Here is a 20,720-nt window from a genome sequence, read left to right on the forward strand (position 1 = left end):
GCAGCGCTGCCCCGGCTCGGCCCCTATTACTGACAGCTTTTTATTTGATATGCGGCCAGCTCCTCCGCAGCACCAACTCCTGCGCTCACGGGGCTGCGTGGGTCGAGGAGGGTGTCTCCAGCAGGCGGGCGCCCCGGAAACTCCCTTCCCGCGGCGGCCGAATGCTGGTAGCAACGGTTTCCACAACACCGGGCTGCCAGCCCGTCCGCGCGGAACCTCTGACCGGGAAACGGGCCTGGCTGCCCTTCCAGAATCCTAGGATCTGCTAGAGCTTCAGTCCCCGTAACCAGGAAACAGGTTTTAAGGTTCCATATGCTGCCTTTCCACCACCAGAGACGTGCAGCGCAGGCGCAGATGGACTTCATCAGGGGTTGGGGGTGCGCACGCGCAGAGGTGGGACGCGCACGCGCACGCGCACGCGCAGCGGTGGGCGGGGATTGCCCCCACAGCGCACTCCCGCTTCCGGATTCTGCTTGTGCGGGCCAAGGCGGGGCGTGGGCGGAGCCCCGGTGGCCTGCCCCATTCCCAGCGTCCCCCGCGGCAGCAGGCACTGACGTGGCTGCCGTCAGAGCCGCCATCTTGTGGGAGCGAAACCAACGCCTGGCTCGGAGCAGTAGCAGCACCGCGGCTGCCGAGGGTGAGGCGGGGGCCGTGGGCCGGCGGGGGCTGCGGCCGGGAGCTGGCCTGGGCCGCACGAGGCCCTGCCTACAGCGGCTGGAGTGGTGGGGCGGAGAGGGCCGACGCCGGGCCGGGGACCGCGGTGAGGAAGGACGCTAGGCGAGGCTGGGCCGGGGGCCATGGTGGGGGCCGAGGCTAAAGCGAGGCGAGGCAGGGCCAGGGGCCAAGGTGAGTGCCGAGTCTGAAGCGAGGCGAGGCGAGGCCGGGCTGGGGACCAAGGCGAAGATGGGGCGGTGAGGGTCGAGGCTAGGCTAGGGCCGGGGTCGAGGCCAGGCTTGGGACCGAGGCGCGGTGGGGCAGGCGAGTAGGGCTGCACTGGAGGTCTAGTCGAGGCCGGGCAGAGGTGGGGACCGGCGTCAGTCTCCTGTCGGGGCTCAAGTCGAGGTCAAGTTGCGATTGGGCCAGGTCGGGGGTCAGTCTCCCGTTTAGCTTCGGCCATGGCCCCGATCCTCCCAGGGCCGTCGGGGCTGGCGCCCGGAAGTCCGGCCAGGCCGCGGGCTCCCCAGGAAGCCCCGCTTCCTGCTCCGCCTCTCGCCTCGGGGTTTAGAGGACCAGGAAACTGAGGCCTCTGTCCCGGGACGCGGCCAAGGTCACGCGATGACCAGGGTTTGAGCCCAGTTCCTGTTTGCTCTGAGGATGGGACGGGTAGGGTGGGGCGGGGCCCGACCCGAGTTCCTGGGCTGTGCAGTGGGGCGAGGTCCTAGGGTCTGAATGGGAACTTCTGTGCAGGGTCCCTTTATCAAAGTTTGCTGTAATGCCAAGCTTGCTTCCAGGGCTCCTTGGCAGAGATGAGCACACTCTTCCGACCTGGTGAATCTTTAACTTACCTATAGAACGATGGCCTCACTAGCAGGACGCCTTAACACTTTCTTGTTGCACAATCCAGGTGGTTAGGGCCTGTAAAATTGTAGCTTTGTTCATAAGTCTTGCCAATTAATTACAGAGTACTTAAAATATTAGCTAGTCAAAACTCCGACGGCACTTTTTAGCTAGGTGGCACTCTCCAATTTCCTCAAAACACTAAGTTGTCGTTTTAAATGGATTGAGCGGAATTGCACAAGAAGTTATTGGCAGGAGAGGAGGGAATCCAAACGCTTTGGAGTGGTTTGGGAAATCACTGTTGAGAGCTGTGTAGTTGATGCTGCTACTGGTGTTCCAGTGGTCAGCTCTACTACTTGTTTCAGAACTAGTGGTCAGCACTTTATTCTGCCAGCTGTTTTGCATGATGGGTCTTACCTTTCCAGCTGTGTGTCTGAAAGAGTATGAGTTGCTGGGGTACATTGTGGCCCTCTGCTGAGGCAATTCTAGTATCTGACAAATGGGGTTGTAAGTGTGTTGTCCTCAGAGTTTTCAGCAACCTCCACAAGTAGCCAAAACTAAGAACTTGAATGCGTGGTGTTACTATCTAGCTGGGTACAAAGTTAGGAGTAATTGAGTGTGTATGTTAATCACAAACCTGGCCACTTTATTAGAGTATACTGTTTTCTCATAAAAGTTTTCTCTCCATAATGGGCAGAATGTAGCTGTGCCTCCTTACAGGTGTCACTGTCTTCAGGAATGTCCTGTCAAAAGTAAATCCTTATCACTTTGGCATTAGAAACATCCTATTCCCATCAGGGCTATCTTCAGATACAGGTATACAGAATTGCTACTTTAAAAAGACTTAAAATAGTTGGCTTGGATAATAGCTGACTCACATGCTGTCTGTTCACCACTAAGAAAGTTAGTAGAAAGCAAAAACTGGTTCTGTGCTTCTCACAGTTCTGGTTTTTAAATCGTGTGTTCTAGCTATTTGCTTTGCCTCTTGCACAATTTGAAGACACATTCAGACCTGCTAAGCTGCCTCTACCAAAACCAGAAGGGCTTGAAACTGTAGGAAGGTATATTTTGATTTATCTGTAGATTTCAGTGGAATTCATTGTGTAGCGTTGGCCTCAGGGATGATATGCAGAGACAAATGGGCACAGGAATAAGCCTAACCAAGGGGAAAACTGTGTGCAAGTTCATCAATAGTATGTTAACTTGGTTTGAGAGAGCTGAATCAGTTTTCTTCAGATTTTCCAAATTGAATGCTGCTTTGACATACGCATTTAAATGTGCTTTTGCTCACGTAAGGTCAGCCTTCCTAAGGATTGTGATAGTTTACTGAGTAAGTGTTCAGACCCCAGCTAGCCTGGGCTTGCCATGCCATTCATGATTGTCTCTGCACATTGTCCCATGAACATTCTTCCCCTTGACTTCCAACCTTTGTAAATTAGGAGAATGAAAGGAAATAAAGTACACATCTGTCAGAGGTGGGAGAGAAACATGAATGAAAAAAATTTCATTTGGGATCTTAAAATTAGATAAGAACTTACCTCTTGCTCTCTATACTTCACTGGGGTGGATGGTATTAGAGGTGTCCTTCCAGGATCATCTAAAGTGGTTTTTTTTGAAATGATTTTGACCTACTACTGGGGTTGGGTATGACCTTTCCTACTGGCAAATAAAGGGAATATGTGAGTATGCAGGGGGGGGGGGGGGGGTCTTGATTTCAGGCCACACATAACATCTCAGCTCATTTCCTTCATCTTTAGGTTCTATCTTCTTATGCTAGAAACTCTTTAAAATACAGTTGCACTGCACCTGTTATGACTATAGCTGTGTCACTATTCTGGAAGATGTTCAGAATTCTCAGATGGATCAGATGACCTGATTTACTGGGGGCGGGGGGCATCAAAGCTTCTCATTCCTAGGAGAGGAATGGTAAGTCTGTCTAATGCAGGAACCTACCTCCTTGTCCCTAACACCCTTGTTTCCTATTTTTTGCACACAGTGGCAACAAGAGCTTGGCAGCCTGTCATCAGCAGACAGAAAGGGAAGAGGGGAGGGAGGAGAGCAGATTTTACACACGTAGCAATTGGAAATGATTCTATTTTACACATCTCTGAGGCCACGGGTGTGACTGTTAGTATAGGGCATAAATTAATAGGAGGCCCAGGTATGGTCCGTGCACATTTTCAGAAGTTAAAGTGTATAGTGCATTTTGGAAACATTAATTAATGTTTAATCAGAGTTTTAATAAGTAATGCTCCTCAGAGGGATGCTAGCGAGCTAGCAAGTCATAATGTAAAATAGCTATCATCTTACAGTTTGTATTATATGTCAGATTGTTTTTGCAGCACCCTCTCAATTTGACTTAGATACAAATGACCAAGAAAGCAATTTTAAGATTCTGTCTAGACCCATTCACAAAGAATAGGAATGAAGGCAACGTTATATGTGCCAGTGTTTTGATCATGGGATTCAGAAATTCAGGATTCTTTTAAAAATTGTTGGTAATGATGTATTTTTCTTGAAGTTTCCTCTGTAGATGAGTATGCAGTTCCTAATTAACTGATCGGATCCATTAATTTATATTTGGGTGGTGAAACTTTGCTTAAAATTATAGCTTCTAGCATTTCTCTTGTGTCAAAGTGATATTGGATCTTGCCAATTCTTGGGGAGATCAGTGAAAATGTATTGAGTCACCAGTTGCACGCACCTAAGAGCAGGTGTAGGAAGCAGATTGTGTATATATCCTCCTGTGTACTGCACATTGGTGAGGTTCTCACTTTTGCCCTGAGGAGTCACAGTGTCCCCACAGCCCTGGTCTCCTCACTGAACCATCAAAGGAATGTTCTGACTGTACCACTCATGTATAATTTTAAAGCAGCTTGAAATTCATTGTTGACTTGATAGGTTTTTCCTGACAAACTAATTTTTAGGGAAAGTGTATTTGTAGGCATGTGTGATTAATTTTTTTGCTTTTTAATCCCTAAGGGCCCTGGTAAGTGCTCTTTTACAGTTCTTTTTATCCTCTCCTTGATGGTGAATCCTTTGGGTGCCCAGGGAGGTACACAGTGGAGGAAGATGGAAGTGTGACGAAGATGATGAGTTCTGGGCAGAGGAGGCCCCCACTGGCAGAATGGGGCCTAGTGGAGATGCAGGGTCCTGGCAGTGAGCAGAAAGGGAAAGCAAGCCTAGCATTGAAGCAGGTATTTTATTCTAAGTCACTATCCTTCGTTTCGTATTTATATTACAGTTGGGCAATGTATAATGGATATTTTACAATGAGAGCAGATGTTGGTTGTGTTGTCTGCTAGCTTCCTTTCAGGATAGTAAAGGTGGTGCTGTGAAATGCCCGTTCTGACCTGTGTAAGGACTTGAATTCACATCTGAGTCATCTGACTTATCCTATAGTCCCCTCTTGCTGGCGCTGAGAATACCTTGTGGAGTAGAAGCTACAGGCTGTTGAGGTGCCAGAGGGGAGATGAGGTGGCTGCACCAGGGCACAGGCACCTGGTGGTGGGGATACATCTTTCAAAGGGAGAAGTAGGACTTGCTGGTCAAGCAGACATTTGGGGATAAGAGGAATGGTGAAAGGGATTGTGGGTATCTCTGGGGTTTGAGTCTAAGAAACTGGGAGAAAGTTGCTTAGTGTTAAAGTAGAGAAGGGCAGGAGGGTTAGATTTTGCTGGGAGATTTGTGTGTTGAGGGGAATGGGCTCTGGGGGTGAGGGAGGGTTTCTAGCTGGGAATAAAAATATGGGGGCATGTTTAGGGGCCACACTCCCCAGGAGTAAATGGCCGAGAAGGGCAGTGTTGGGGGTGTGCTTGTGCCAGACGCAGAATATAGTGGGCAGTGCAGTGGCAGGGATCTGGGAGATTTTAAGCAGAGGCTGGTATGAGCAGGCGTGTGAATGAGATTTCCCTGACACCAGGGCTTCCTTCTAAAGTGTGACCAGAGGTTGGAAAAAGCCCATTGAGAGGTTGCTGTGGCCTCTCAGTCAAGAGCAGCTTCTTGGAGGATGAGAATAAGGGCATCCTGAGCCCCCTTACCCCTTTGAGTGCTTGAGCTGGCACTGGCTGCCACTGTAGCAGGTCTGGCAGGGGGCTTGTTCCAGAGGTGGGGGGAATCTAACAGGCTCTCAGCTCCTTCTTACACTTTCCTTTTCTGTGTCGTCTGGAAGCCAGTGCTTTGGAAAAAGAGGTGGGGCTGCAATTTTGTAAACTCTGTTTTCAAAAGGAAAGTTCCCTGAAGGCAAAAATCAAGTTTTGGAGATTGGCTTAACCCCTGACCAAAGCCCCTCTGCCAAGAAAGCCGTGGGGACTGCCTGCCATTCTGAGGCTTGGAAGGGCTCTGCGGGCTCATTGTTACAGTTCCCTTTTTCTTCAAGGGTATGGAGAGTGGTCTTAGAGCCCCACCCTAGTGCTGGTTGAATGGTGGACCTGGGTGGCCTCTTTGAGAAGGCACCAGAATAGAGACTGGATGCTTCTGCATGTTTGCAGTGGCCACATGATTAAAGGAGTGAAGTAACGAACATGATTTACTTCACAGAAGAAATCAGAATCCTGAATTGTTTTCTCTCTTCATGTTCTTACTACTAGAACTGAAACCCACGACTGTGGTGTGCCCACCTTTCCTTTTGTTGGGTGTATGGGTGGGTGCATGCCAGGGGCTGAAGCTGCTAGCTGCATTGAGGGGGCCCAGATGTCACAAGCAGCTTGTTTTTGTTTTTTGAGAGAGAGAGACAGAGGAAAGGAGAGGCATAGAGAGAAACATCATCTGTCAAGCTGTCTCCTGCATGTCCCCTACTGGGGATTGAACCCAAGACCCAGTTGTGTGCCCTGACCGGAAATTGAACCATGATGTCTTGGTTCCTAGGTCGACACTCAGCCACTGAGCCATACTGGCTGGGCCTGACAAGCAGCTTTGATGTTGCTTGACCTAGAGGTCTCCAAGAACAGAGCTTATGGATCAGGTGAGGGAGGAGGCGTAGGCACTGCCATTGCTGCACTCTCGTTTTCCACTTGTCAGTTGGATTCACTGAGTATTGTAGGCCTCTGTGTGCCCAGCTCTGTTTTCCTCGCACAGCTTTTCCTTTTGTGAGTGTGGTGACTATTCGCTCTAAGGTGTGTCAAGGGTGTGCTGAGAATAGAGAGGAACTGACCTTCCTGTGGAAGGTGGTGGCATTTGAGCTTGGCTTTCAGAGGTTGAGCAAAGGGCTTGGTAGGCACAGCATGAAGAGATGGGTGTGGCGAGGGCACTGGGACCACAGCTGGGGTCAGAACACGCCCAGGCAACTTGCTGAGGAGCTTCAAGCTGATCCCAAACTGCTCGTCCTCTAGTTTCCACTGTATTGGATTGAAAGAATTCTAATTGACTTCCAAAGGACCACTAACTGATAATTTGCAAAATTAGTAAGGGGTTGGTGGTAGGACACTTTTCAGGGTTTCTGGGTGCTTTAGAGTTGCCCATGGTTGATTAAATCCTGCTTTGCATTTTAGTCAGAAATTAATTTTCTCCGTTTTCAGTTTAATTTGTTGTGGGTTAACACAAAATTGTATTTTTTATCTTTGTTGTTTTTTTTCCTAGTAACAGGTCCTTCAGATTTAACTGCAATTGGGGTCAGACAGAGGGTATCTGTGCTCTTACTGCCAGAGTGGAAGTGCTCATTAGGGTGCTGTGACCCCTCAACAGGAGACCATGTGCCCACATCAGGGCCTGTAGGACCTGATTGATTAAGTTGTTCCATTCCACAGGCCAGAGAATACTCAGAGAGGCCTGCAAGGCTGCAGGGCGGTCAGGAATGTAGGATTATTCTGGAAGACCTGCCCAGGGACAGGTTGGGGGAGGAAATACAGAGAAGCAGGTCCACAAGGACAGGTGCACAGAGCTGTGAGAGCTGTTCCCGGCACAGCTCCAAGCAGGCCTCATCTGTGGGTCTCCTCCATCCTGGTTTCACTCCAGTGGAGACCCTGTGACATTTGGGTTCAGTGTCCCACATGGATATTGTTTTCATTTGGGCTGGCCCATCTGGTTATTTGCCCCCCATCTGTAGATTTCAGGACATTGTGTGTTTGGTAAATTGCTTTGAGTACAGTTATGTTAAATAATAAGTAAAACTTTAAGATTGTGAATAAAGGGGAGCTGCAAAACAAATATGTTTGATTAAATGCTTTGGCTTTTGTAGGCAATGGTAAATAGGATTAATTGCAGTTATGCTGTTCTTACATGTGCCTTGTGGTTGCTAGGTGTCTGTTCAGTTAGGCAGTGACAGTGGCTCTTGGGTGTTAACTTCATGTTACTGCCAATCAACAGTCACATACATGAATGAAACTCATTTCTAGCTATCATTTTAAGAATTTCATCTTGAGTCTTAAGCTGGCAAAGAGTGATCTAAATTGAATTTCACTGGTTGTTCCTCCTAAGAATCAGACCTGACAGGTAATGCCCTCCTTCAGGTGTGGGAGATGCTGTGTAAAGGATGTATTAGAGACCAGCCCTCCAGTGTAAGATACTGGCCTTCTCGGGGGGGGGGGGGGGGGGGGGGGGCATAATCTTGCATAGAGGCCAACCCTTGTGCCTGATTGGTTCCTGCAAAACATCCTGAAAGTTTTGTTTTGAAAAACGTCTTATCGAAACTCATCTTTAGATGCAGACCAGAGTGATAACAGTTCTAGAATATTGTTGCATGTCCTTTTGTTTGTTGAAAGTTCAGGGTTGAGGCCCAGCCAGGCATGGCTCAGCGGCTGAGCATCGACCTGGGATCCAGGCGATCTGGGTTTTTGATTCCCGGTCGGGGCACATGCCCGGGTTGTGGGCTTGATCAGTGACTCTCTCATCATTGATGTTTCTATCTCCCTCTCTCCCTCTCCTTTCCTCTCTCTGAAATCAATAAAGATATATTTAAAATAAAATAAAAATATTAAAAAAAAAAAAAAGAAAGTTCAGGGTTGGGGAAATGGGTGGGGGGTGGGTCAAAAGGTACAAACTGACAGTCATAAGATAGTTAATGTACAGGGTGCTGACTGTAGTTAACAGTACTGTATCGTACACATTTGAATGTAGTTCAGAGAGTAGATCTTAAAAGTTCTCATTACAAGAAAAACAGTTTTAATTAGGCGAAGTAGTGGGCATTATTTAACTAGACTTTTTTGTGGTTATCATTTCACAATATATGCACATATCAAATCATTATATTGTACACCTGGAACAAATACAGTGCTTATATCAATTATATCTGAAGTTCTGTCAACTTAATTAGATTCGTTGAGTGTCTCAGGCTGATTGTTGTTCTGTGCCTGTTGTTGATGCATATCTTTGTCATAATTGTATTAGGCCTGTGAGGTATACCTTCTTATCACTAGTATTGGCACATTCTGTTTTCCTCTTAACGCTAATTTTTATAAAATAGTGACAAAATGTGGTATACTACTCAAATGCAGAAAAACATTAGAGCTGTGGAAATTGAATGTTGGACTGACTGACAGAGTTAATGGCTTGAGGCTTTATTTCGCTGGTGTGCTGGAGTCCCAAGGTGATGTACAAAAAGCAGTTTGCAGCCTGTGAAAGTAAAGGATCCACCTTTAAATTTAAATTCAGGGATGAATTGGGCTTTCCAACAATGGATAATCTAAGTACATATGTGACTGCCACAGGCAGTTGCTCATTCATGAAACTCTTAAAATGTTTTGTAATGTATGTCAGTTCCTAAGGGAAGTCTTCACTTTATTCATTTTTCGCAGATATTAAAACAAATGAACTGTTGAGAACTGTACATTTTATGGTATATAACTTACACCTCAGTAAACTTGAAGGCAAAAAACCAAAAAGCTCTGTCACCCAAAAAGAGATTCATCCACCTGAACTCCCATTTACAGAGGAGACGAGTGGAGCACAGTGTGGAGTTAAGTCCTCACTTTCTGCCTCCCTGGATCACAGTTTTGTTTCCCAAACTACGCCCTATGTTGGTGGTGTCTTCCTAGTGATCCCAACCATTCAGGTCATCTAGGTGTTCACTGTTAAAGAGATTCTGTTACATAAACCAGCTCTAACGGTTTCAGAAAACCTGACAGACTTTCCTTCTGCAGAGACAAGTTGCACAACTCTGATTGCAAACAAGAGCTGTCTCTGCTTCTCATAAAACCACTAAGGCTTGGTGGAGATGTAGAGGGCACAGGTACATGTATTTCTCTTCAGCATTTAAAGCAGTCATTTATTGGAGTGGGGTGGATGTTTTCCCCAGGGAGGGGAGGCCCCATAGCCCCATCATTGGCCTTGTTGGCCTCTAGATCTTTGCATGTGGGAGTTGTGTTCTATTCTTGGCTTTAATGCTGGAATGCTACCCTAAAGGTTGTGTCTGTGCTCAGAGAAGTACCCTTGTTACTCTTGCATCTTCTAGATTGGTCAGTTACAGACTCACAGGTGGGGAGGAGGGGTTCTGCTGAGAAAATAAGTGTCTTCTCTGTTCATTAATATGATGAACCTGAAAAACGGGTTTTGACTTGAGTGTGCAGGATTCTGGTAGAGTAAAAGGTGAAATAGCACCTGGGCTGGGTGTCCCCACAAGTTGGAACCTGTGCTAAAAGGATGGCACAACTCTGTGGCCAGTGTTGAACTTTTCTGTTACGGCAGATACTGTGTTAGGTCTGGACCTCTGACAAAGCAGTAAACGGTGCTGAGGGGACAAGCCAGAAAGTCACCAAGGTCCCTGAACCAGGTGCAGGGGTGGGTATATATGCTTGTAATGGGGAGAGACCAAATGCTATGTATCATAGTATAGTATCTTAAATCTTGAGTCTTGGTGCTCATCCCCATCCTGGTTCTGCCACCAAGTGTGACTTCTTCCCTCTATGGGGCGCCATAACTTTTATCTGTTTAAAAACCGACTGGGGAAGGAGAGGACCATGCTGTGCTCGTAATCGGGGCTGGCAGACACAGGCCGAAGGTAGAGGTAGGGACATATATATAGAGGCCACACCCAGGTGTGGGGGGGTTTACCTGGAGATGTTCCCTCTGCTCTAGTGGGGTTGGGGAGGGTACAGGTAACCTTGTTAACGCCTTGGTGCCTAGGTGGGGTTTTTTTGTCAGTTTTTGTGAGGGGCATACTTTAACAATAAAACAAGCATAAATAGCAGGCCTCCATACTGCTTGTCAGGGACAAGCCTTTTCATCATTTGCCTGTACCTCTGAATGAGTTTGTCTGTTTTGGATGGTGGGGGTGGGCCCTTGACCCCGTAAGTTCTGGCCTTAGCAATAACAGTAACAGTATCGTGACTAAGTGAACATTGCACACTGTTGAGCCAAGAGGTGACTGTCTTATGTTTTCCCACAGGAAATCCAAAAATTACCTTCTGTTTGTTTTTATCCTTGAATTTTTTTCTGTGTGTCATTAGTTTTTCCCAATTCCCCTTGTATTGGTGAGCCCCATATTTAAACAGCGTAGGTAGTAATGTGTGGGCTGGCCACTGCTCACGCCTGGCTCTGTGTCTTCCCATCACCTTGGAGGCTCCCATTACTTGCGGGCTCTTGGCATTTCTCACCTGAGTTTTGCTCTGCCTTGTATTTAAACCATACTTTGGCTGGTATGGTAGTTTACAGGTTGACAGTACTGCTTCTGTCTGATCTCTCTGGATGCTAAGTGTAAAGTTCCTTGACCCTTGGTGTTCTAGATTTTAGTCTGCCTTCAGTAAGTGGGTTTAATTCCATCTTAGATGTTGATTTTTTTTTTTTTTTTTTTTTTTTATTAAGGGAGCAGTTTTAGGTTTACAGCAAAATGGAGGGGAAGGTACAGAGATTTCCCATACACACATGGTGTGGGAAATCCCCACTATCAGCGCCCCCCCCCCCCCCCCATGGTGCATTTGTTACAACTGATGAACCTTCATGGACACATCATCATCCAGAGTCCATAGTGTACATTAGTACGTTCACTTTTGGTGTTTGTACATTCTGTGGGTTTGGACAATGGATAATAACATGTGTCCACCATTGCAGTATCATGCAGAGTAGCTTCACTGCCCTGAAATTGTCTGCTCCAATTCATCGTTCCTGTCTCCTCAACCCCTGGCAACCACTGCTCTTTTTACTGCCTCCTAGTTTTTGCCTTTTCCAGAATGTCAGATAGTTGGATTGTACAGTATGTGGCCTCCTCTGATTGGCTCCTTTCACTTAGTAATACACATTTAAGTTTTCTCCATGTCTTTCTTTTTAGTGCTGAATAATATTCCATCATATGGTGGTAGCACAGTTTGTTTATTCATTCACCTACTGAAGGACATCTTGGTTGCTCCCAAGTTTTGGCAATTACGAATACAGCTTCTGTAAACATCTGTGTGCAGGTTTTTGTATGGATATAAAATTTCAACTCCTTTGATTTAATGCCAAGGAGCACAGTTGGTTGTAAGAGTATGTTTAGTTTTGTAAGAAACTGCCAAACTATCTTCTAAAGTGGCTGCACCATTTTGCATTCCCTCCGGTTGCCCCACATCCTCACCCAAATTTGATGTTGTTAGTGTTCTGGATGTTAGCCATTCTAGTAGGTATGTAGTGGTGGCTCATGATTTTAATTTGCACTTCCCTGAGGGCCTATGATGTGAAGCATTTTTTCATGGTTCATTTGCCTTCTCTGTACGTATTTCTTTGTTTCAGTGTTAAAGTATCCCCTTCACAAAAATCAACATAAAAGGTCTTTGCCCCATTTTTTAATTAGGTTGGTTATTTTCTTATTGTTGGGCTTTAACTAGTTTTTGTGTGTTTTGGACAACAGTCCTTTATTGGATGTATCTTTTGCAAATGTTTTTTCCTTCTCTGGACAGTGTCTTTCCCAGAGTAGAAGCTAAAGTTGAGCTTGTCACTTATTTCTTTCTTGGGTGATGGCTTTGGTGTTGTGTCTAAAAAGTCATCACCGTGCCCAAGGAAGATGTTGATCTTTCAGATTCTCCTAGTTTTCCCTTTCTTATCCATGTTTTTTGTGGATTTTTCACTTTGTCAGGTCTGCGCTATCACTCCCTGTGTTAACACCCTGCTGTTTCTTGGGCAGCACATCCCACCTTGTTAACACTGGGAGGCTGTGTGTGGGTTAGGGTTTTATTTGTTTTCCTTTGAAATAGTCTCTGTTTCCCGTCTTGCCTCCCTCCATATTCCTTGTTTGTGTGTTTTTTTTTTTTTTGGTCTCTTGCACGGGGAATTCTTAAAGGGAGATAGGATGTAGCTGGTTTGGGGGCCTCCATAGGTCCTTGCTTTGAGGCCTCTGGGTTCCTATGCCTCCCCATAGAGTGCACCACATCCCTTACTTTCCAGTACAACATAAGCCTTCACTCCTCAGCCTGGAGAGCGGAGTCAGCGCCCCTGGTTCAGTTGTTCCAAGGTGGTCACAAGGATGAGCATGCAGTCAGACCCCACCCACACTGTGTTAGCTCCCAGAATGTGTCTCCCCCTATTCTTTTTATCCTTGTGGGTTAGGCATCACCTTATCCGTAGTGATTTCAGGAGTGAAATGAGACAGATGTGTGGTTGGTTTGTTCTGAGTTCCATAATTTTTTATCCTTTGTATTAAGGAAAACTTGATGTTTGCAGAAAAGGAAATGTTACAGTAAAAATCTTTTTAAATTTTAAAATTTAATTTTTTGAATGGGTAATATTGTTCAAAACCAAAAAGAATTAAAAAGTGTCAAAAATGTACTGAAGCTAGTTTGGAAGGAGCTCTCCTGGGCAGGGTGGGACCATTAGAACATCACATTCAAAATGGGGCAGCTGGTTCTGACCCATTGAGTGAAAGAGAAGTGTGTGAGTTCACGTTCATGTTGATACCTGGAGAAGGAAAAGTGGTTTCTTACAGCAAAGAATGGGAATAGCTGGAAGGAATGACTAGATAGAAAACCACCATTTGACAGTTGTCATGGCAGTAGTTAAGCCAGGATATGTCAAGGTGCTGAAACCTGAAAGGGTGGATGTTTGATGAGCGGGGTGTGTGCATTGTCACTCAGTGCTCAGGTGGAGAGACCTTAGAATAGAGAGACCTGGTGACTCCACCTGAGCCCTTCATCAGGGGTGACATGGGTCGGTGGGGGTCTGGACATGCCCCACAAGTGGGGTACAGTGGGGCATATCTGTGCTAGGCCCATATGATGTTCTTCACTGGCCTCTGACCTCAGCAGTGTTTTTTCAGAGCCCAAAGACCAGGAGCTATTAGCTACTTCTGGGAGCAGGTGAATCACCATTTGAGAAAGTGATCGTTTTTTTCCTTGTTTGGAATAAAAGTTGAAGAGTGACAGTGCTGCAGTGTGGAGAAGCCAGCCAGGCCTGGCAGCTCCAATGCCCTGGGGGCCATCTGGGACTGAGAACCTACTTTTCCCAGCCCATGGCCTCCTGTCCCTTCCTGCCTGCTCTCTGACCTTGGATAGTAGTTGACTGGATGATGTCCCAGTGATTTTGCTCTGCTGAGTGAGGGAAGCCTGGGGTGAGTGTGGCTGGGACATGGCATGAATGTTCTCACACAAGCATGTTGCCACACCACATGGGCCAGACCTCCTTCTCTCTGAGACAGGGGTGGCCTCCACTGGTGGGAAAGAGCGCCCCTGACAGTGCTGCCCTGGGGCCCTTGTTGTTCCTTGGACTCAGTGCCCAGGTGTTGTTGGTCCCCATGTCTGGCCTGCTGTGGGGCAAGTGCTGAGCTCTCAGTGTGTTGGAAAAGGTTGGCTTCTGGTTTGTTCGGGGGTGGGGAGACTAGCTCCCCATGCATTTGTCATCTTGAGTGTGGGCCATCTTTCCCTGGGACTTGGTAGAACAATTGACACTGTGGGGCCTTGGTTCAGTTGTTTCTGTCCCCCTTGAAAAGTTCTGTGTTGGATTGGAGAGGGTTTACTAGCATTCCTTTGAAAGCCATCAATGTCAGGTGCTAAAGATCAGCCCTATTCCTAGGGTTCCCAGACTATCCCTTCTAAGGGTGATGGGGAAGGGGGAGGAGGCTTGAGATATCCAGCAGACGGGACTTTTTCTGTAGCTTAGGAACTAGAATTTCTTTAGCTCCTGCCCTGTGAGTTTCTAGGAGGAAACAGGGTGTTTGTCTCTCTGTTCATGGTGGGAGGGTAGGTTGTCTCTGAGCTGCTCCTGTGCTGCTAACCCTGGGTAGCACAGAAAGAGACCAGGGGACCCCTTCCTTATCTCTGCAGGTTTCTCTGGCCAGTGTCTCTCCCTCTGGTCTACAGCATGGGGAATATCTTTGCGAACCTCTTCAAGGGCCTTTTTGGCAAAAAAGAAATGCGCATTCTCATGGTGGGCCTGGACGCTGCAGGGAAGACCACCATCCTGTACAAATTGAAACTGGGTGAGATCGTGACCACCATCCCCACCATAGGTGAGGAGGTCAGGCCACAGGGGGCTGGGGGAGGGGGCTGGGGCAGCTAGGGGCTTGGCTCACACTGGGTCATGCTCCTGCAGGTTTCAATGTGGAGACTGTGGAGTACAAGAACATCAGCTTCACCGTGTGGGACGTGGGTGGCCAGGACAAGATCCGGCCTCTGTGGCGCCACTACTTCCAGAACACACAAGGTGAGGGCATGGGGCCATGGCCTATGGGAGAGGTTGAGTGCCCTCAGTGCCTTCACTAATGCCTGTTCCTTGGCAGGTCTCATCTTTGTTGTTGACAGCAATGACCGAGAGCGTGTGAATGAGGCCCGAGAGGAGCTCATGCGGATGCTGGCGGAAGACGAGCTCAGGGATGCTGTTCTGCTCGTGTTTGCAAACAAGCAGGTACGTACTTGAGTGCTACTAAGCCACCCCAAGGGGCTGGGAGTCTGAAGGGATCACAGGTCAGATGGGGAGGGGTCCCAGTCTTCCTCATGACACATGGCTGCCATGCCACCCTGCCCTTTCCACCAGGACCTCCCCAACGCCATGAACGCAGCTGAAATCACGGACAAGCTGGGTCTGCACTCTCTGCGCCACAGGAACTGGTACATTCAGGCCACCTGTGCCACCAGTGGGGACGGGCTCTATGAGGGACTGGACTGGCTGTCCAATCAGCTCCGGAACCAGAAGTGAGCCGAACTCTTCTCTTCCCCCCTCACTCCCTCCTTCACCCTTGCTTTCCTCTCATGTGGCAAATGTGCCCCTGTGGTGTGAGTGCCAGAAGCTGTCTCCATGGTCGGTCCCAGTGTGCTTCATCATGCTGTACATGTGCAGACGCAGCCTGCAACCGGGTTTTTATTTAATGTAAATAGTTCTTGTTTCCATTGAGGCAGTTTCTGGTACTCCTATGCAATATTACTCAGCTTTTTTTATTGTAAAAAGAGAATCAACCCACTGTTTAGTACTGAGAAGGGATTTTAGGCACCCGGGGCCTCTAGGAGTTGCTGTGAGATCAGCTCAGTGCTCCTCATCTGGGCTTTAGATCTGTGTTGAGATCCATTTTGGTGGTTGGTTTTTAACCCAAACTCAGTGCATTTTTTTATAATAGTTAAAAATACAAGGTAAGGAGACACTTGAACACAGAGAAGGGAGAAATGTGCCTAGTGTAGGTTCTGCAGTAATGGCTTGAGTCCAGTCCACCTGTGGTCTGTCTCCCGTCTGGAGCGTGCAGTGGGCAGAACCAGCCACAATACATTCTGCATGGTCACTTACAGTCCCTGATTGGCTCTATCTCACTGGGTCATTGCATCCCATAGCATTTGTGCTTGTACCTGTGCTTACACCACTGCCCAGGGAATGGGGTGGGGGCTGCAGCCACCATTCACCCCTTAGAGGGACCGCAGCCTTCTCTTGGGTCAGTGTGGGTCAGCATAGGTGCTTTGGTGGGACCACTCTGGTCAGAACAGGAGCCCCCCCATGGTCCCCAAGCACGCTCACTTGCTCCAGGTTGCCTGGGTCTCACTAGTAGGAGCGCAGACAGGTGGCCAGTCATCTTAGAGTCTAGCTCCTCAGAGCCCCTGCCCCGTCCACATGTGCTTTCACTCCCTCAGCCTGCAAGGATCAGATTTGACATCAAAAACAACAACCTCTACTTTTTTCTTTTGTATTTTGATAAACACTGAAGAAGCTGGAGCTGTTAAAATTTATCTTGGGGAAAACCTCAGAACTGGTTTATCTGGTGTTGTGGAACCTCTTACTGCTTTCAATACACGATTAGTAATCAACTGTTTTGTATACTTGTTTTCAGTTTTCATTTCGACAAACAAGCACTGTAATTATAGCTATTAGAATAAAATCTCTTAACTATTTCATGGCTTTCCAGTGCTTGGGTGCTGCTGAACAAGGCTGGGACATAGACAGCAATGGCTTAGGGAATATGGCCAATCCCTGACCTACCCAGACCAGTTTTCCTGCCAGTACCCCTGGGGGGCTTCCTCATTAATCCCCTGGCAGTCCAGTTCCCAGTCCTGGTCCAGTCTTCGTGATGCCAGGCCTAGAGAGGACCAACAGGTCCCCATGTGGGGTGTGCCTAAGAGGCCAGGACCTGGGATCATCTGTGGAGATGCCCCTAGAAGGGATGGAAGCCCTTGGTCTATTTCCCTATCATTGCTTTAGGAGCATTGCCATGGTGCCCATTGGGTGCTGTGGGCCCCCTACCTGCTCCTTGGGGGCTGTCCCTTTGACCTGGAGCCCTTCTGGGCACCGTGCTATCTGGCCAATCCAAGATCCAGGTGTCCTTCTTCCAAAGGCATCCAGCCCTGTGTGTGGCTCAACTCTCTGCCCTGTTATCTAGTCTCACTGACAGGTTGAGAACCAGGGCCAGGGCATTGAAGACAGAGGCAAAATTGAATATATTTTATAACAATGAATCTAGCCTGGGTTTTGTCTTTACTCCAGTGCGATTGTAAGTTTTCATTCTTTCGTGGATGAGGTGGTGAGTGGCTGCAGGTATACCCCCCAGCTGGAGGGGGGAAAGGGGTGGTGCACCTAGAGCTCTGCGCTGCCTGGAAGAAGCAGAGCAGACTCATGGGGTATGGGGCAGCAGGTCTCTGGATAGCTGAGGAAATAGTGTCTCTCCAAGTACAAGGTTACCTCCACCCACCAATTATAAGCACCCAATCTGGCTGCCTTCTACCCCAGCAGTCATCCACCTCAGAAAGACCCACCTGCAGGTTAGCAATTTCTGGTCCCTCCACCCTCTGCTGGCCACTAGGAGTCCCCCACCCAGTGAGGTCTAAGGTGGTACTGTTGGAACCCAAGGCATTCAGTACACTTTTACACATCACTTTCTATTGGAACACGTAACCTTCGCCTTAAAATAAGTTTATTTAAGTACAAAGGGTGAGTCAAGATAAAGAAAAATAGAAGTAGCAGTATTTGGAGCCTAAAGTAGGTGGACCTCTTCTGGGCAGGTTTGTCTTCCCTTTGTGCGCCTAGGGCCATCTGGGGGTGAGGCCTCACCTAGATACCTTGCGTGCTTACAGGGTCCTGGTAGGGCCCCCAGAAGCCTTCCCTCCAGCTCCCTGGGCCTGGCAGGGCACATGCTCAAAGGCTTCACTGAGGACAGGGCCTACCTGGAGTGAACAGGGTCCTGGTGGGCTGCGCTTCAGTTGCTTTCATGCCCTTGCCTATTGGCAGCAGGGAGAGGAGGAGTCAGAGTTGTGCCTGCAATGGCAGGCCCTGGGGAGACCGGGGGATGCCCATTGTGAGGAACTGCCTACTACCTGCCCAGCTCCAAAGGCAGAGCTACTGCACCTACCTAGCAGGAGCCAGTGACAGCAAGGAGGCTGCCTTGGTCCTGTGCTTTTTTCTCTCCTCTTTCTTGTGCTTTTTCTTCTCTTCCCTGCTCTTGTGACTCCTGGCTGTGAGGGGGGTACACAGTGCCAGGCCCACCACAGTAGTCACTGCATATGGCTATATCACAGAGTGAAGTTCCTCAGTACTACACATAGCCAGTGGCTGGCACAGTGGGCAGCTCCAACAGGGACCTTCCCATCTAGCAAAAAATTTGTGGGGCGTTCTCATGGTTCCTTCTAACATTCTCTGCCGGGTAGTGCCCCCTTCTGCACCCCACACCTCTCACTTGGCCTCCAGAGTGGCTACTGCTCTCCACACTGCTCCTGGGCCTCTAGAGTAGCATGTGGCTCCATGCACTTGGGGCTCCCTGGGCTCACAATCTACAGAGGATCCCAAGAAGTAAAAGGGGCCTAGAACCAGGAAAATCACTGGCTCAAGAGGGAGTCAGCAGGCCTGCTGAGAGTCCTATATGCCCCAGCCAGCCCTTACCAGGGTTCTGCCTTCTCAGGCCTCTGGTTTTTTGGGTCTGGGGAGGCCCTGGCTGCTCTCCACGTGGTGGCGCTGCTCTCAGGGTTGTGCAGGGCTCCCCGACATGGCGACCAGGGTGAACCAGCCCTGGTTTCCTGGGCCAGGGAGCCAAGGGTCCCTGAGGGAAGATGGCCCATCCCCAATCCTCAATAGGAACGACGCACCCAGACCCCTATCCCCATGAAATCCTGGAACATTTAGGGGCAATTATTGTGAACACCAAGAACGCCAGCTTAGCTGCTCGGGACAATGCCAGTCGGCCAGCGGAGCCACTGCAGAGACACCCGGTGAGGAGCCCCCGTACACACACACCACCACCCGGATCCCCCAGCTCTTCCTTGCAGCTACCAGCTTCCACTTGGGCTGACAAGGCCAAGCCCCTAAGACCTGCACCCACCCTGGATCTTACCAAGTACCCCCCCCTTCATTAGGACCCCACACACACACCCTGCACCTAGAGCTCCCCAGACCCAGAAGCCAGTCCACTCCCTTCTCAGGGTCACTTTGTGCTCCACAAAATCCTGTGGGAGGGCAGGTGCTTGCAGCTGTGCGTAGTCAACCCCAGGGGGCCACCCCTTACCTCCTTGCTTGGCCAGTAGGCTTCTTCACGTTCTTGTAGCCTCTGCGGAAGCACGCGAGTGTCTGGGGCAGCAGTCCTCGCCTCAGCCCCTCGCTTTCCCGCTGTGCCCCCGTTCTCCTGCAGTCGCCCTGTCCCCGGCGCACTCACAGCGCCTCCTACTCCACCTGACTCACAGCCACTGGCTTCAGTTCTGGGTTCATCACCACGCAGTTCACCCAGCCCTTAGCGTACCAGGTGAGGTTTATGCTCACCAGGACCATCAGCAAGTTGCCTGCAGGAAGTGAGGCCAGCCCTCAGCTCACAAGTCAGCGTGCACTGTGACCCTGCTGTGAGCTCACCCAAGTAGTTCTCCCTCTGCTGGTCGGTCTTCACATCTTGTCTTCCCAGCTGAACTGGTCCTGTGCGTCCATCTCCCCCTGCCCTGCCCCTGTTCACGCCGCTTCGGCTGGAGCCAAATACGGTTCCAGGCTCTGAAAGGGCAAAAGCTGGTCCCAAGTGCCTGGCTGGCACTACAGCCATTGTTAGAAGTCACTTTGTGTGGTAATGCCAGGATCCAGGGGTGGCCTCCGAAAGACACCGTCTCCGATGTGTGCTGTGTACCGGGGCCCACAGACAGGTGCCCCAAGGAAGTTGGGGAAATGAGTCTCCAGAACACCGAAGTTCCCGCCATCACGTCTGTGGCTGTGGGAGCCGGGGGTCAGCCACAGCACTGGGACCCTGCTGTGGTCACAGTGGGGAGGGGCGTGAACACGCATGGCATCGCTCTTGGTTTGTGGCAACACTGGGGAGAACGTCTGCCCCAGTGCAGGCAGAGTCCACGCAGGCATGTGGCACTCACTGCTGATGGCTCAGCATGCTGGTCGTCAGACAAGTGCATCCCACCTGGCAACACCACGGGTCACAGACCTGACTCAGTGACAGTGGTCACTAACCCTAGGGTGGCTGCAAACTTGGGACTTAAAACAAGGTGTCTCCTGAGTTGCCATTTCTATGGGTTCTTTTACAGGATGCTGCCCTAGTGTGTACCCTGCTTATGTGGCCTGTAGTTACTCAGTGGGTAAGGCAATGGTAAAGCCTGTCTCTACCTGCTCTCCTGGCCTGCATCCACTGAGTCCCTCACTAGCTTTTTGGGGGCTCCCACAGTTGGCAGTCAACTGGGTTGGGGCCCCAACCTTGTAGTATACTACCACTAAGTAAAGTCTGAGCCTCACCTCCCCCACATGGGTGCCCGACTTGCCCTGCACAAGCTCAGGAGCCTCCAGTGTGGGACAGCAAGTCCAAAGCCACAGATGGGCCCTTTGCAGGATCCCAGCTTTGCTGGGGAGGGAAGTGTGTGGTGGTAGGAGGCCATGGGACCTCACAGGGCGGCTGTGGTGGGTCTAGAGGCAGTATTGCCATATCTGACAAAGGCTGGATGCCAGCC

General features: G+C 49.3%; 1 protein-coding gene across 1 annotated transcript; it reads left to right on the plus strand.

The window, feature by feature from the left end:
* Nucleotides 1–594: 594 nt before the first annotated feature.
* Nucleotides 595–16,701, plus strand: ARF1 (ARF GTPase 1). The gene is made up of 5 exons (XM_016203514.2): nucleotides 595–637; nucleotides 14,655–14,839; nucleotides 14,923–15,033; nucleotides 15,110–15,234; nucleotides 15,364–16,701. Exons 2-5 carry the CDS (start codon nucleotides 14,692–14,694, stop codon nucleotides 15,523–15,525), a joined length of 546 nt encoding a protein of 181 aa, XP_016059000.1. The 5' UTR covers nucleotides 595–637; nucleotides 14,655–14,691; the 3' UTR covers nucleotides 15,526–16,701.
* Nucleotides 16,702–20,720: the final 4,019 nt, after the last annotated feature.

Source organism: Miniopterus natalensis, chromosome 4, assembly GCF_054644295.1.
Source record: "Miniopterus natalensis isolate mMinNat1 chromosome 4, mMinNat1.hap1, whole genome shotgun sequence".
Classification (NCBI taxonomy): domain Eukaryota; kingdom Metazoa; phylum Chordata; class Mammalia; order Chiroptera; family Miniopteridae; genus Miniopterus; species Miniopterus natalensis.